The sequence below is a fragment of the Camellia sinensis genome, chromosome 3, assembly GCF_055761805.1.
Source record: "Camellia sinensis isolate YWXY chromosome 3, ASM5576180v1, whole genome shotgun sequence".
Classification (NCBI taxonomy): domain Eukaryota; kingdom Viridiplantae; phylum Streptophyta; class Magnoliopsida; order Ericales; family Theaceae; genus Camellia; species Camellia sinensis.
The window spans coordinates 136,011,533-136,029,450 of NC_138963.1; the positions used below are offsets into that span (position 1 = coordinate 136,011,533).

A 17,918-nucleotide genomic window follows, 5' to 3' on the forward strand; every position below is an offset into this window, starting at 1 on the left:
AAGGACGAGGAAGCGGTACTGAGAGCAGTAGAAGATCGGCGGTCCAACAATTGGCGCAAAGCATCCTCCAGCTCAGTATCAGAAGTTTGGGTAACAGAAGTAGAATTAGACTCAAGGGTATCAACGGCACTAGACTGATGAGCCCGGGAATAGGAACCACGTCCTCTAGATTGGCCTGACCGACCTCCTCGAGAACCAGACCGATCACCTCGACCCCCGGATGGAGTCCCATGAAGCTTCCAACACGTCTCACGAGTATGCCGCGGCTTCTTGCAATAATCACAGAATACAGACTCCTTATTAGCAGACGGAGGAGGCAGGCTGAGGCCATCTCGAGGAGTAGACAGTAATGCGGAACGGTCAGTAGAGACAGGGGACATCATGGCAGACCGGCGACTCTCCTCATTTTGTACATAGGCAAATGCCTCCTGAAGTGAAGGAAGAGTATCCATACTCAGAACTCGACCCCTAACTGGATCATACTCCACATTGAGGCCGGCCAAAAATTTAAAGACCCGTTCCCGTGCGATGAACTTTTTGTACCCGATAGAATCAGTAGGGCAAACGGGCTTATAGTCTTCCAGGTGGTCAAGGCGTTTCCAGCCGTTGGTGAGGAAAGTGAAGTACTGAAGAACAGTTTGCTCCCCTTGAAGTGAGCTCTCAATAGAGCGGCGCAACTCAAATGCCTGTGAAAAATTTCCTTTGCGGGAATAGGTAACAGCCACAGCCTCCCAAACGTCCTGGGCGGTCTCCATAGACAAGTAGCCCTCACCAAGTTCTGGAACCATCGAATGGATAAGCCAACTCAAAATCAAAGAGTTGGTAATCTCCCATTGGTCATAACCTGAGTCAGTGGTACTAGGTGCCTGTATCCTGCCATCAACATACCCCATCTTCTCTCTGCTTTTCAAAAACAAAGTCAAACTTTGAGACCATGCTAGGTAGTTTTGACCATTAAATAGAGAGGTGGTGATTTTCAGACTAGGGTTGGGGTTCTCAGTCATGGTAGTAGGTAGAATGGGACTCACACTCTTTGGTGTTTGAGAAGAAGGGGACACACTGGTGGAATCTGTCATGGATACAATACTACCGAACCCGCAACAAAACTAGTGACAATCACAAACCCGGAAGGTGGTAGTGAGATAACAGGCACAATGACTACTATAAAGACATAACAAAAATTAAGAAACCATTTTTTTTTTTTTTTTTTTTTTGTTTTTTGTTTTTTTTTTTTTGTTTTTTTTGTTTTGTTTTGTTTTTGTTTTTGTTTTTGTTTTTTTTTTTTTTTTGGTTTTTTTTTATATTTATATATACATGTATTTATATATATATAAATATCTATATCAGGTTATATTTATATATATCAGCATATATATATATATATATATTTATATATGAGATACCAGAGTGACGAAGACGAGGGAGATGAGGACGACGAGGGCGATGACGGCTGGAGGAGATCGACGGGCTGAGGCGAAGCTGACGAGCAGACGAAGTAGGCGAGGGCGATGACGGCTGGAGGAGATCGACGGGCTGAGGCGAAGCAGACGAGCAGACGAAGCAGACGAGGGCGATGACGGCTGGAGGAGATCGACGGGCTGAGGGACGAAGACGAAGACGATACAGAGGACGGCTGGAGGAGATCAACCCAGCAGATGATCCAACTAGGTACGTTTTGAACCCTAACCCTAGAGGTGTAGCTCTGATACCATGAAGCTTGGGTAACCAGCCTGGGGAATGATAGAATATCACCCCCTATTTATAAAAGAAGATTAGGGTTTACAAGAAATGCAATTTACAAGATGATCCCTGAGTGCTATCCCTGAGTGCATAAAATGATTACAGTGATTACAGACAGACCCTAGTGTGCCTTTCGGCTAATATAATATGCTAACACTTAATATAATATGCTAACAGTTCCTGTACATGATCCTACTTTATATCGAGAGCTCATGGGTTGCTTAGTCTATCTGACAGTTACTCGCCCTGATCTTGCCAATGCTGTTCATTTGGTTAGTGAGTTTATTTCTGCTCCTCGTTCTACACATTGGGCTGCTTTGGTTCTGATTCTTTGCTATCTTCGCAGTACTATTTTCCAAGGATTGTTGTTGTCCTCTACTTCTTCCTTGGCTTTAGTAGCCTATGCTGATTGGGTTGGTGATATTACAGATCATAAGTCCACTTCTGGTTTCTGTATGTTTCTTGGCGATACTTTGATTTCTTGGAAAAGCAAGAAACAAATTGTTGTTAATCATTCTATTGCCGAAGTTGAGTACCGTACTATGGCTCATGCTACTGCTGAAGTCGTCTGGCTTCGTTGTCTTCTCTCTGACTTGGTCGTCTCTCAGTCTTCTTTGACCTCCCTCTATTGTGATAACCGTAGTGTTATTTAGATTGCCCATAATACTATCTTCCATGAGCGAACAAAGCACATTGAGAATGACTGTCACTTTGTCCGTCGGCATCTGCAATTTGGCTCTATCTTGCTTCCTTTCGTCTCTTCGGCTCTGCAACATGCTGACTTCTTTACTAAGACTCGCACCACTGCTCGGTTTCAGTTTCTTCTTGGCAAACTCTCAATGTTTTTTGTTAAAACACCTTGAGTTTGAGCGAGGGTGTGAGAATATTAGGTTAGGTTTATATATATAGTAGTGTATATTTTGTATATATATGGTAGTGTTTCCTTTTCTTTTTTAGTCTCAAGGTTAGGATTATTATATAATCATATGTATTCTTTGTATTATGAGACAATTGATATACGGGTTATTATTCAGGAAACTTAAAGTAATACCATTGTAGTTAGTTTTTGACTAAAAAATGTACATTGTGATTGGAGTCAAGTTTGGTTTCTCTCTCTAGCCCTTAGGGGTTTTACCCCTAACTAGGGCGTTTGTCTTCTCTCTCGCAATTTGATCTTGATTTGCATTTGGATTGCATTAGTAAAAGTAGCGAATATTGATTGTGATATATTGAGGCAGTTTGAGACATCTAAGTAAACAATCAATAAGCTCTCGAACAACACCATCAACGGAAGGCAAAGGGGACCGATGTAGAATAGCGACATGAAGGGGCTCAAATTGATCACTAAGGGCCATAAGAAACTGTACTACCAACCTTTGCTTCTCTCTGTAATGAACATGACTATCCAATCACCGCAGGTCAAGAGGTTTCATAAGTGCTAACTGATACCAATAAGTTGTCATCTCATTATAGAACTCCTGAATCGACATCTCTCTTTGTTTGGCATTTCGAATAGACATCTGTAGTTCATATTGTTTGACAAAATTAGACGTATGGTCCATGTTCTACAAATAGTCCTACACTTCGTTGTTGTGTTATACTTAGAAAAATTCATCCCAATACTTGGTTTTACAGAGTTGTGTGACCAAGTAAGTACCTGCGCATTCTCTTTATCCCGTATGTGCACAACTTTTTGATGTCCCTCTGCCTTAGTATCAGTAGGCCTAGAGGTGGAACCCATCACATAGCCCCATTGTTCCTTGTCAATGAGAAAATTCTTCATATTTGGACAGTAGGAATAATTATCTCCATTCAAGAGGATGCTAATAGATTGCAATTTTTCCTCAAACATGATGAAAAGATGGGAGAGAGATTGCAAATAAAGAGACAAGAAGTAGGGTTTGCTACTGTCTGGAATCAGATAAATTAATTTGAGTCGAGTTGGTTTTGGATAACCCAGAGCTACACAATCCATTAGAAGTGACTTTCTACTTTGAATCACAATTGAACACTGTGCTTTGAAGAACACTCCAACAACTCTGGGCTACACAATCCAAGGCCCACTGCAAGAGGAACATAAAATAGAGAGAGGCATCTTTGAAGAGACAAGAACACTGGGCTTCAAAGAGGGAGATAGAGTTCGACGAAGAGCTAGGGTTTCTCAATTGAAGAGGCTTCACGATTAAGGGGCGATGAGCTTCAAGGAGAGAAGAACAAGATCTGAACAGAGACAATTGAAGGGCTTCAAAGGGAGATGAACTAGATATGAATTGAGACGAACCATACGGAGGCAAACTACACTATCATAGAGGCAATCCAGGATTTCGATGAGTATACTCTGATACCATGTTAGTTTGGAGAGAGAAGAATAATATTGTATTGACTCTTGATCTGATTACAACGTTTATACCCCCCAATTATATAGGAGAAAAAATCCTAAAAAAGATACACTAAACAACTAGCCAAAACAACTACGGAAACTACCAAAACTATGGACCATAAAAAACAAGCATTCCTTTCACGGTTGATAGTTCGATTATTAGTATCAGTTATTCATGGTAAATTTACCTGTGCAGTGTTTTCTTTTCTTTTGTGGTTCAATTGTGTTTTCTTTTGTGGTGCAAGTATGGTTCGGTTGTGGTCAGTTAATGTAGATTATAGAATATATTACAACTGAACTTTCTTTCAATTTTACTGCTTCTTCATCTAGGGAAGCATAATTCTGCTTTTGTTTTCTTCACTCAGTTACTCAACCCTGCTGAGACATTCGGCGACATTGTCATTGACTATCCGTAAGCATCAGCACCTTTACTGTAATTATTTTCAGATCCCATTGTGTACTAACCCTTATTAATAACCAACTACAACTATTATGTAGTTATGTGGAATGTACCTCAGCTGCAATTCAAGCTTTGGCATCATTTAAGAAATTATACCCTGGGCATCGGAGAGAAGAAATAGAATGGTGTATTGAAAGAGCTGTTATGTATATTGAAAAGATACAAGCACCAGATGGCTCATGGTTTGTTTTCCGTTTTCATGTTATTTTCTCATTTCCTTCTGCAGAAGATACACAATATATTGTATGCTCTGGTTGCATGCTGGCTTTTCTGGTGTGTCAAATTTTCAGCTTTGTGTAACCAATGTTTAGGGGCCTGTTATGTGTCTGTACTTTATTTTTTACTTGTCAAAAAGAAAGTACTTTATTTTCCTGAAGTATTCTACTAAAGTCTTTAATAATTGCAGTCAAGAGAATCGGAATATATATAAATATTTAATGTTTCTCAATAGGTATGGCTCTTGGGGAGTTTGCTTCACATATGGCACATGGTTTGGGGTAAAGGGATTAGTGGCTGGTGGAAAGAGCTACGACAACTGTTCTAGCATTTGTAAGGCCTGTGATTTTCTTTTGTCAAGACAGCTTGTTTCTGGTGGTTGGGGAGAGAGTTACCTTTCGTGTCAAAACAAGGTCAGTTCATTAAGATTTGCATCTTGTATTCATTTAATTAATGCTCAACCAATAGACATTCAGTTTTGCAAAAGTCAAACTTGATGATTTGTATTGCTGTAAAAATTATTATATAATAATTCCAAGTCATTTAGCTTTTATTGTAACCATATAGATGTGTGTGCTTCTTCTGGGTGATTTCTAGATGGTTTTGTATAACTAGTGTTTCTGTAGTTTTCTTCAAACCTATATATATATATATATATATATATGAGTGTGTGTGTGTGTGTGTGTGTGTGTGTGTGCGCGCGCGCGCGCTCGCCCTCGCGTGTGTGTATGAAGTTGATAATTCAGTTTGTTTATGTTACTCTTTAGTCCTATTGAGATCCTAAAATTTAATTCTGTTGTATTTTGACCTTTCTAGGAGTTTTAGCGGTTTCAGGAATGAAATTTGGGCCTTTTTGTTTCACTATTTTTGGGACAATAGTTTCTACTTGTTTTGGGGAAGCCAAGTAATAGGCCTTACTATTTTAATCAAGAGGAACCTCCAAAAAGATGAAAGAAAATCCTAAATTTAGAACTCTATCTCTCCTCTTTCTTCACCCATTAATTGTAATGTCGCCATCTTGAACCATAATGACATTGTCTAACTATGAAGCACAAACGCCTTTCTGATGGTCACGTTCCAGTGTCTGACATGGAAACACGCTAGTCACACTTAGAACACATGTCAGACAAGTTCGAGGAATCGGAGACGCTAGGGGCACGTTAGGGACATTCAATGTCCCATTTTTAAAATTTTTTTCACTAAAATAGCATACCTGAGATTGATGAATTTGATGAGAATAAATATTTGACATAGAATAAATATATAATATTAAAAAAATATGACACATAGCAAATATATCAGATTATATGTTTTGCACTTGTCTCTTGCATGTTGGTGTCCATTTAAAAATAAATAAATAAAATTGTGCCCATGTGTCCGTGCTTCTTAGTTGTCTGCTTTAGAATAGACGTTGCGTCTTTAAAATGAGTTGTTACTAGAAAGGGATGTGAACTTACTTTTATAGCCAATGAATTTTTCCTCCCTAACTGATGCAGGATGGGATGGGATGGGATGTTACATACTTATCTTCACTTCTTTATTTTGTCACTCTTCTCGTATGTTTCTTTTTTTTTTTTCTCTTTCTTACCTGCTCCTTGGGAGTTGTTTCTCCTTTTACTTTATTTTTCTTTCTTGGAATGTTCATTAAAATCTATTATGTTCTCTTGTTCGTTTTCTCATCTTATTTTCTCTTTTACTTTTCTATCTTGCCCCTTCTCTAATCTACCTATTTCTCTGAAACTTTTCTTCTTTCCTTGTCTTATATTCCATCTTCTCTCTCTTTTTATGTCCCAATTAGTATTTTCTTGTCTTGAAGCCACAGGATAAGTTGCATCATGAACTGTACTAGGTTTAGATTCATTAGAGAGAGGATGATGTGATAGTATGGAATGACTGCTCTGGCAATTAGTTCACACATTTTTCATTCTAATCACTTGAGGTTAATACCAATCAGTAGAGATTTCTTCATTAGTATAATACGTGGATCTTGTGCACCACCAGAAATGGCTTTATTCTTGTGGGCAACAGGTAAAAGCAATTGCCTACCATAGATAATTTGATTAGTAGGGTGGGAGTTCCATTAGTGAGAATTATGAGGAATCAATTTATCACTTCCCCTTGCATTTTTTATTTGCTAGGGGAGCCATGGTCATTTGCTTTCATCTTCTCGGACTATATTGGCTGACCTACGTTGTAAAAATGAATTATCAAAAGTAAGAGGATATATAACATTATGTTGAAAGTGACACATCTAAAGCAAAATGAAGGAATTTCCAATAATGCATAGCTATCCACTTTTTAAAATCTTTAATCCAATGGATATTGGCCTTGTATGGTGCAGTTTATAGGGGCTGCTTATGGCTTCCTTTTTCTTTTCTTTTCGTTTTTTTTTTTTAATATTTTGGGAGTTTTATGCCAGAGTGTTTGGTGCAACTTCTGCTCATGGCTTATGAGGCAAAATATCTTAAACAAGTTGATTATTGGGAAGCTGAAGGAGGGGTGGTTTTAGGTTTTGCTTTCTGATTTTCAGCTTTCAACTTTCTTCAAGACGCTGCACCAAACAGGCACATTATTCATCTTAGTCTCCCTATGTTCATGGTCAAATCTATACTGCAGGCATTTCATTTTGTCTATGAGAAGTTTGGCAGGAAATTGCTTGATGGGAGATTAGTAAATTCTTTGTATGCATGTGGAGACTGGTTAGATCTTTTAATTCTAATGTTAGGAACTAGTTGGTTAGTTTTGATTCAGAAAGATCAGCACGTGAGAGCTTGAACTATTGATAGGGTCTTTTGACGACAAAACCTAACTAGTGATGGAAAACCTCCCATATTGTTGGTTTCAAGCAATTGGCAATGAAATGCCCAAAAGTATTAATCACCTCTTGGAACTAAAGCTCCAATGTCATGTTAGATACCCAATGGCACCAAAAACTTCCGTTGTTAGGCAGGGCCCATTCATGTACATCTTTCAAACACACAAATCAAGCTACTACAAAAGTCCAACACAAAAGTTGATAAAAGCTTTTAAAATAATCCACTTTCTAAGCTTCACCTACACCTTAGTTTAGGGATTACCTCATTGTTCTTTTCAAGCATGATTCCTTGGGAAGTGTTAAGCTTCACCTACACCTTAGTTATATAGACAAACCAATGATAGTCATGGTTACTAATCAATAATTTGAATGTGTGGAAGGTTGCAAGCTGATGTAGGATATCATGTGCTTGGCATGTGATAGTTAGTGGTGGGTAGTTGTTAGCCTATATCTAGAGAAGTCATAACCATTTTGTAACCAACTTTGATGATATGACATTTAATTGATTGGAGATATTCTCTCTAAATTTCTCTCTTGTTCTTGGACCTCATCATTTTGGTATCAAAGCTTCAAGATTTAGATCCTATTCTTTTCGAATTTACCACAGATCATTACCTAAGAAAACTGACCTGTTCTTCGAACCCCAATCTGAATCAGATATCGCGAGTCGTCATCTGGAGTAGTCAGATATCAAAGCCCTAATTTGAGAGCTTTGAAACAATCGCAATCCACGATCGCACTTGCATCTGTGTTCGAAGCCTTCGATCGAGTTCGTATTCCAGTACGTGAACCCTAGTCGATCCTCAAAATTTGCTTTGGATTTGTTTTGGGTCTTTGGCTTGCGAATGGAAGGTTGATTTCATGATTTGAAGTCAAAGATCTAGACTCAAAATTGAAGACTCATCGTGGTTTGAAGCCCTATCGCATCTTGCGATTTCAAAATCAAAGGCTACATTGAAGTGAGTTCGCAAATCTAGATTGTTGTTGAAGTCGACTTCGTTGGGTCCAGTCCAACGTCGATTTGAGTTCACAATTACTGGAAGGTGACCTAACGCTTGATTCGAGTTCTTGAATCGATTGCTTCTACCAATGGGTTCTGTCCTAGTTATCTAAGTTGAATCCACCACTTGCAAACAACTGATTGTGCATTCCAATTTTGGGCCTCGCTGACATCACGACTTCAGTAGTGGAATTTGGACTTCTCAGAGTGATTCTTGCTCGAGGTTGACTCTAGTTTCACATAGGTATTTCGATCGTCCTTGTTTCCATTCGTGGGTTGTTCATTTCCATTATACAGATTGTGAATTTTGTCTAAAATTTTAGTGCTGGTCCATTTTTGCATCGTTTCTTGAACTGTTGCACTGTTGGGTTGTTGCATTATTGTTCGTGGACTATGACTTTACACATTTTGGGTTGTGACTATGACTTTGCAAATTTTGGGGGTTAATGGCTCAACCGGGACCTGGTTCTCGGGGTGGTCGTGGTAGGGGTTATGTCCCGGATTTGGGTGATGATAACGAGAACAATGGGGTTCCATATCCAAGAGATGAAATGGCCGAGATGAGACGCCAAATTGCAATTTAAACCGAGACGGTGCAATGTCTCCTACCTCTTACCGATGGTAGTGATGGTTCCGATTGCTCTTTTGATAATCTTTTTTGGGCTCCGCAAAGGCGTCGAGTGGATGTGGGTAGGCTTGAACACAAGTGGGAAAACAACATCAAGATTGAGTTCCTCGACTTTCATGGAAGCCTTAATCCCGATGAATTCATAGATTGGCTCAACACTATTGAGCAGATCTTTGATTATAGAGAGGTTTCCAACGAGAAAAAGATAAAGTTAGTTGTTATCCGGTTGAAAGGAAGGGCTTCCGCTTGGTGGGAACAACTTCAACTTGGTCGTTGGCGATGTGGGAAAGAGAAAATCCGTGATTGGTACAAGATGAAGAAGTTGAAGAGGCATTTTCTACCGTCCAACTATCTTCAAAGTGTTAACCAAAACCTTCATGTTCTCAAGCAAGTTGGAAGTGTGGGTGAGTACACGAAATCTTTTTATCAACTCATTGCACGGGTTGATTTAATGAAAGTGAGGAGCAACGGGTGGTTCGTTTTGTGAGTGGCTTGAAGTCTTCTATCTAAAATGTTCTTGCCTTGCATACTTGTATAATGTTTTTGAAACCTATAATCGAGCCTTAGCCATGGAGAAGTAACAAAGCTGTCGTGCGTTCCAAATGGGATAATACTCCCAAGGAGGGTTTTGGGGTGGTTTTAGGCTGGGTCCGTCCCCTCTTAGCTTTGCCAAAGCTAGTCCTCCTTCCAAGTTTATGGATAAGGGTGCTTCTTCCTCTCAAGCTCCTCATCCTAATGGTGCTTCTGGAAACTGCAATCCCCCTCAAGGTCGAACCTTCAAGTGTTTGAAGTGTGGTGAACCAGGACATAGATCTTTTGATTGCCGCAAAAACATGGGCAATAATCGGAACAAGACACTTCTCATTGAAGAAGTTGAGGAGCATGGTGACTATAAGGATGCCCCAATTTTTTACACTTCGGGCAATGTTGACATCGGCGGTGATAGTGATGAAGAAGAGGGTCTTGCTCTTATGTTGAAAAAGATGCTTCTATTACCAAAGTTAGAGAGCCAAGAAGATTGGTTGCATACCAACATCTTCTATACCACTTGCAACATTGGTGGACATGCTTGTAACATGATCATTGATAGTGGAAGTTGTGAGAACGTGGTTTCTCAAGAAGTGGTGGCTAAACTTAACCTTCTGGTGGAGGACCATCCACATCTTTATTTTCTATCTTGGTTCAAGAAAGGCAATGAGATTAAGGTAACCAAATGGTGGCTGATTTCTTTTTCTATGTGTAAGAAGTATTTCGATGAGGCCTATGGATTCTTGTCACATTCTACTTGGGCATCTTTGGCAATATGACCGCAAGCTTTGCCTGATGGCAAACGAAACACTTACACCGTCATCAAGGATAATAGCCATTTTACATTGCTTCCAATGAAGGAGAAGGTTGCTTCCAAGCCATTTTCTAGTTCCACTACTTTGTTTACTTCCAAGGAGTTTCTGGGAGAGAGTCGGGCTTTTGAGATTGTATTGGTTTTGGTTCTAGTTGTGCACACGGGTGCTACTACGGAAAGGTTTGATGTGACTACTCTTTTGGAAGAGTATGCCGATGTCTTTTCCCAAGAGCTTCCTTCTGATTTGCCTCCTATGTGTGACATCCAACATCGTATTAATTTGGTATTCGGGCTGACACTTCCAAATAAACCGGCGTATTGCATGTCACAAAAGAAGAAAGAGGAGTTGCAACGGCAAGTAGAAGAGCTTTTGGCTAAGGGGTATATTCAACCAAGCATTAGTCCTTGTGGGGTTCTAGCTCTTTTGACACCTAAGAAGGATGGGTCATGGCGCATGTGTGTGGATAGCCGAGCAATCAACAAGATCACAATCAAGTATTGCTTTCAAATTCCAAGATTGGATGATATGTTGGATTGCCTTGCCAGGTCAAAGGTGTTTTCTAAGATAAATCAAGTACCGCTTTCCAATTCCAAGATTGGATGATATGTTGGATTGCCTTGTTGGGTCAAAGGTGTTTTCTAAGATTGATCTTAGAAGCGGTCATCATCAAATCCGCATCAAGTCGGATGTTGAGTGGAAAATGGCTTTTAAGACACCTCATGGCCTATTTGAGTGGCTTGTGAGGCCATTTGGGCTTAACAATGCTACAAGTACTTTTATGAGGATGATGACACAAATGTTGCAACCACTTTTGGGCGTTTGTGTAGTGGTTTCCTTTGATGATATCTTGATCTATAGTTGGAGTTTGGAGGCGAGAGAAGTTCTATGGCAACACCAAGAAATGTGCCTTTGCCATGGATGAAGTTATTTTCTTGGATTATGTGGTATCTTCTCATGGGGTGCTTATGGACATGGAGAAGGTCTAGGCAATTGTGGAATGGCCTACTCCCTCCAGTATCCTTGAAGGTGTGGAGTTTTCATGGGTTGGCTACCTTTTATAGGAGGTTTATCCGTGACTTTATTAGCCTTGCTGCCCCTTTAACCAACATTCTCAAGCTTAAGACTTTTGAATAGAACAAGGAAGCCGCCGATAGCTTCAATTTTGGAGGGTGCTTACCGAAGCTCCAATTTTGGCACTACTAGACTTTGACAAGACTTTTGAGCTTGATTGTGATGCCTCGGGATTGGGTATTGAAGGTGTTCTTAGCCAAGAGGTGAGGCCAATCGCCTTCTTTAGTGAAAAGTTGAACAAGGCTAAGCTCAAGTATTCTACTTATGACTTGGAATTTTGTGCTTATCTTCCAAGCCATCAAGCATTGGAGCTACTACCTTGCTTATAAGGAGTTCGTGCTCAACACCAACCATGAGGCTGTCAAGTATATCAATAGCCAATCCCATCTCAGCAAGAGACATGCCAAATGGGTGGCTTACTTGTAACAATTCGCATTCTCTTTACACATAAATTGGTTGTCCTTGATAAGGTGGCCGATGGGTTGAGTAGGCAAATGACTCTTTTGATTGAAATGAAGAATAAAGTTGTGGGTTTTGATGAGTTTCGAACATTCTATGCAAGTGATCCTTACTTCTCCAAGATTTTTGATGCTTTGCAAAGGGGGGATAGGGCTACTTATCCAAGCTACATGATAAGAGATGAATTCCTTTTCCATGGCCTTAAGTTGTGTGTTCTTAGTTGTTCCTTGACGACACATTTGTTGATTGAGTATCATAAATTGTGACATTTTCGTAAGGACATGGCCCTTGGGTTACTTCAAGATGCCTATTATTGTCCAGGCATGACCAGGGATGTGGACAATCATGTGAAGCATTGTCAGATTTGTCAAAGAAGCAAGGGGACTGAGACTAATGCGGGATTATATGCGCCTTCACCGGTGTCGGGTGGTCTTTGCAATTCATTGGTATGGATTTCGTGTTGGGTTTACCTACACAAAGGCAGAGTGATTCTATTATAGTGGTGGTGGACCGTTTTTCCAGGATGACACATTTCATAACTTGTAGGAAGACCATCGATGCTACAAACATTGCCAACCTCTTCTTCAAAGAAATTTATAAGTTGCATGGGGTGCCTACCTCTATTGTGTCTGATAGAGATGCTACGTTCATTGCTCACTTTTGGAGAACTTTGTGGAAGAAAATCGGCACCGACTTGAACTTTAGCACTACCTTTCAACCTCAAACCGATGGCCAAACGGAGGTGGTGAATCGAAATTTGGGAAACTTGTTGAGGTGTCTTGTGGAGGATCACCCCAAGAGTTGGGATGGTATTCTTCCCTTAGCCGAGTTTGCTTACAACTCATCGATAAATCGCACCATAAATACTTCTCCCTTTGAAGTGGTTTACGGGATGAAACCTTCAAGTGTTATGGACTTGGTGCCTTTGTCTATCTCAAGCAAGGGAAGCATTAAAGCAGAGGAAATGGCTACATTCATGAAGAATGTTCATGCTCAAGTTAAAATTGAAGTCCAATGCCAAATACAAATTGGTCGTTGATGTGCATAGACGGAAAGTGTTGTTTGATGTGGGGGATCTTATTTGGGTTGTGTTGAGCAAAGAAAGGTATCCTGACGGCGCTTACATCAAGTTGAGTGATAGGAAGGTGGGTCCTTGTGAAGTGTTGCACAAAGTCAACAACAATGCTTATCAAGTCAAATTGTCACCTCATTTGGGAATCCCCAACACCTTTAATGTGCAACCCCTTGTGCCTTATTTGCCGGATGCTTCTTACATCAACACCGCTTCTCTCATTATAGATTGGCTTCCTTTATGGAATTTGTTTGTATTGTACTTTCTAGTTTTAGGTTTCATTTCTTGTGCATTGGTTGTATTTTGTTTGTCTTCACTTGAGGACAAGTTCTTTCGAGTGGGAGAGTATAATGTAGGATATCCTGTGTTTGGCATGTGATAGTTAGTGGTGGGTAGTTGTTAGCCTATATCTGGAGAAGTCATAACCATTTTGTAACCAACTTCGATGATGTGACGTTTAATTGATCGGAGATATTCTCTCTTGTTCTTGGACCCCATCATAAGCACTCGGTGTGGATACCCTTTCGTCTCTCTCCTCAAACAAGGTAATGCTTTCGTGTGCACAACAAACTCAAAGCATAGTCTTGGTTGGGTGTTTCATTTTGAAAACTAAACAGGCCACGCCTAGAACCTGATGCACAAGGCTTCTGCTTAGGTAGACAACCTTAGCCTTTTTTGTGGCAGACTGATTCTTGTGACTTGAACCATGCTATAAGGTTCTAGGGTTATGCCTAGAACATAGTGCACAAGGCTTCTGCATATAGCAGGGTTTAGTAGAGGCAAGTAGACAACTTGACTCCTACTTTTTTGTGGAAATACTGATTCTTGTAACTTGAACCATGCCATAAGTCTGGGGATGGATAACGCTTGCCACCGCACTATTTCACAACCACTATTTTGAAAACTAAAAGTTGGGAGTTAATTATTCCATGTTGAATGCAAAATCCACTGATATAGTAACAGTGTTAACAAATTCTTAGTATTGGGATAGTCACAGAAACACTGATATTTGAAGCAATATGTGGCTTCTTTAATACTAATAATTGCTTAGTGCAGCAATAAAATGCATAAGCTGCCAAGTGTGAGAATGATGGTTCGAGTTTGAGAGAAGTCACTTTGTGTGCGTATTTTCTGGAGACTAGATCTATATTCAATCTGCCCCTCCCAACACCCTTGTTTATCGAGGACAACTGTCAGGGAATGGACTTCACACTACTACTGTTCATATTAAAAGAAACTTTAAAAATATTGGGATTTTTCAATGATATTTGATACTTGATAACAATGTCTAACTAGTTATCTTGTTAGTTTTTCACCTGAAGTTCGTTGTTGACATCTTAGGAGGCATGGACACGCGGACACATAATTTTCCAAAAAATGCAAGAGACGACACGTGTGGGATATGTGCAAAACATATAATTTTATATATTTATTGTGTCATGTTTTTAATACGTATTTTTTTTTCTCTTCAAATTTGTCAACCTTAGGTATGCTACTCTTTATATATACAAATGAGACAATATGTGTCCCCAACATGTCCGCTTGTATCCCTAGTGTGTCTCAACGTGTCCGATTCCTCTAGCGTGCCCGGCACACATCCAAGTGCGACATGTGTTGAACATCGGTACATGACCTCCAAAGAGGTGTCTATGCTTCATAGTCAACATTAATTGATCCCATGATCAATATGGTATAGTTTGGCCAATTGTGAACTCAATCTCTCATTGTCGCAAATATCTTGCTTGTGCTTTAGGAATTCAGTCTAGATTCTCTTCAGTCAAATCTTGACTAATTGAATAATTACTCATTGTAGATTCGTAGTGTGTTCTTCCCACTGATGATTGTTGAACTGATTAATTCAAATTTTAGGTCAATGCTCCAAACAAAGGAGTTGAATAACAAGGTTATGGTATTTGGAACCATGATAGGATGGATATAGAAAATTGTCATTGAGTCAAAGTTAGAAGTAAGTATTGAAGTTTGGTGGGTGAGACACTGAGGAGCGACTATTTTCATTTCTAGGCTATATCATTCCCAGCAATTGAGAAGGTACTCAAGAGTCCTTTTTTTTGGTTCGGCAGAGTGGGAGAGGGGCTTGGTAGGATGTTCGCTGCAGATTTCTGAAGGGATAGATGGAGTAGTTTTGCAGCCTTTGTGACAGTTGTAGCATAAACATTGAAGAGGCTGAAAGAGAGTTATCACAATGGCAAAAAGAGTTGACCTCGCCATTTCTTGGAGAGACATAATATAACCATTAACCACTATTTTTTTTTTCCTCTTCTTCTGGGAACCGAATATCACACATTTAAAGAACAACTCTTTTATAAAAGAACCTAAATTGTGAACAAACACAACCTTGAGAATTTGGAGGTAGCACCAGATGGAGCTAGATGAAAGAAAACAATTATGATGATCTAGCCATTCTCAATGAAGGCCAATGACTGCCCCACTGAGATGACGTGATGTGTTCTTTTGTGGGGAGCAAAATTAATAAGTAAAATGTGATGGAAAACATGTTGGGATATGTTTGACTGAAATTATGTTTGACTGAAAACATGTTTGGCCCCAGATAGAACATAATAGGAAAGTGGAATTTGTGTAGAGGAAACCATATAATCATATACAGCTTTCTTGAACTTTCATCTGTGCATATCTCAGGTTACAAAGTCTGCTAAATTTTGATGATTGAAAATTCTGAACACGGCACACTCTACAGCTATTTCCCTATTAACATTATTCATGGGTGTAATGAACCAGTAATTTATGATAATGAAATGTGGAAGATAATTTTGTTGGAATTTTTCCCCTGGGATCATAGAGCCACTTCTCCTAGTCTACAAACTGTGTATCACAATTATGACATTATAATGCAAATATGTTAATTTTATGTTTCAGACGATAGGAACCGGTCCACTGTGATTACTTTATTTGCTGCTAATGTCAATTGAGAGATACTGAATGCAAATAATTTCATATTACTGATTAAGAGAAGTTAGCACTGTACTTAATACCAAAGTGTTTAAAGGCGAATGCGTACCTCGAGGCATTTTACCCTTCATGAGGCGAGGCGTAAGCATTTCAAATTTCAAATTTTAATATTTAGTGAATAAATTAAATATTTTAAAATAGTAAAAAAAATAAAAACAATTAATTATAAAGGTGTAAATACTTTTCCCCCTAAGGTTTTGAACATTCTACTACATAAAAAGAAGCTTTCCTTCACTAAAAGTGATTGATTTTCTTGACTTTAGTGATTGAGCTTCTCGCTTGACCATTAATTGTGCTTTTTTTTTTTTTGGATTGATCATTTACTTAATTTTCCCAGTAGAATATAGTTGCAAAAAAGGTTTCTTTTTATTATTTTTTTTATGTTCAAACAATCTAATAGACTAAGTTTAACAAAAGCCCAAGGCAACCTCTGCATGTGTGTACTCCTCACATGCTTATGCGCAAAAAGCGTACAAAGCGCACTTAAGGCGCATGTCTCAAACTGTGATGCGCAAGCCTTTGGGGAGTAATGCCTAAGAATCAAAGCCTTGATGCGTTTTACCTTAGTCTCGAGGCGAGGCGAGCATCAAGGCGAGTCTCAGGAAAGCCTTTTAAAACTCTGCTTAATACACTCACTCTGGAGCGTACAGTGGGTCACTGGTCCCAGACTAATATTCATTGTTTTGATTAACAACAATTCATTTAATGCTTTCTGTGCAGGTGTATTCAAATCTGGAGGGCAACAAGTTTCATATAGTAAATACTGGATGGGCTATGCTGGCTCTCATTGATGCTGGCCAGGTACACAAAATGTTTCTCTGCAGTACTTCTGTTAATGTTATTGCATTGTTTGTTGTCTCTAAGGTGTAAGCCTAATTTCAGTTTATTTAATTAATTTATTAGATGTTAGTTGTTTCATTTTTTTCAGTGCTTTAGTCTCATACGTCTTGAATGTAATTGCATCAAGTGGCTTTACTTACAAGTCCTTTGTGAAGGGATGTCTTCAACTTTAACACTGAATGATATCCTTTTGCTATCTAGATAAATTACCCACCTACGTGCATTGCTAAATTTTGTGTTAATATAGACACCCACATACACATTCCTTAATTTAGGTGATGAGCTGTTACTCTTAGGTTAGCTTACCCTTGAGAACATTGCTGATACTTCGTCGTAATACCTTTTTACTACCTTCTTGCTGTGGGTATTATTTCCACCTGACTCCAATAATTCAATATTACACTAATTCCTAAAGTTCAAACGTGAAGGCATTAATATGTATAAATCTACATTGTTATTTTATTTTATTTATTATTGTATCCCATTATTTGATTAAAAATAAATAAATAAAAATATGTTTTGTCAGTGACTAAGCGATGGACACATGTTATCCAAGTGTCTGAAACTTATCCCGGTCTTAAATTTTTTTAAAAAAGTAATCACATGTTTGGACGAGTGTTCAACACTGGTCGGGAAATGTTTGATGAGTATTGATGTTCAACACCGACACACTACCTTAGACATTTTTGTGCTTCTTAGAGTGTTGGTTTTCGACATGGACAAATCAGTTTTTTTAGAAATGTACGAGCTTCTTAGTGTAACACATACTGCAAATTTGGAACAGTCCATTTTAACATAGTGTAATATGTTAGATTAAATTTTTTGTGATGAATCATGTATTTTGATGCTACAATAAATATGTATTTATAGGTTTTACTATTTGAAATTATATTTTCCTAATATTTC

At 38.9% G+C, this 17,918-nt stretch overlaps 1 protein-coding gene across 1 annotated transcript in view; it reads left to right on the plus strand.

Annotated features, from left to right (window-relative positions):
* Nucleotides 1-17,918, plus strand: part of CAS1 (cycloartenol synthase 1) — an 81,775-nt gene that overhangs the window by 61,765 nt on the left and 2,092 nt on the right. The window contains exons 14-17 of the mRNA XM_082920896.1: nucleotides 4,486-4,532; nucleotides 4,619-4,762; nucleotides 5,032-5,209; nucleotides 16,893-16,973. Coding sequence (XP_082777022.1) covers nucleotides 4,486-4,532; nucleotides 4,619-4,762; nucleotides 5,032-5,209; nucleotides 16,893-16,973 — 450 coding nt within the window. The remainder of the gene's footprint in view (nucleotides 1-4,485; nucleotides 4,533-4,618; nucleotides 4,763-5,031; nucleotides 5,210-16,892; nucleotides 16,974-17,918) is intronic.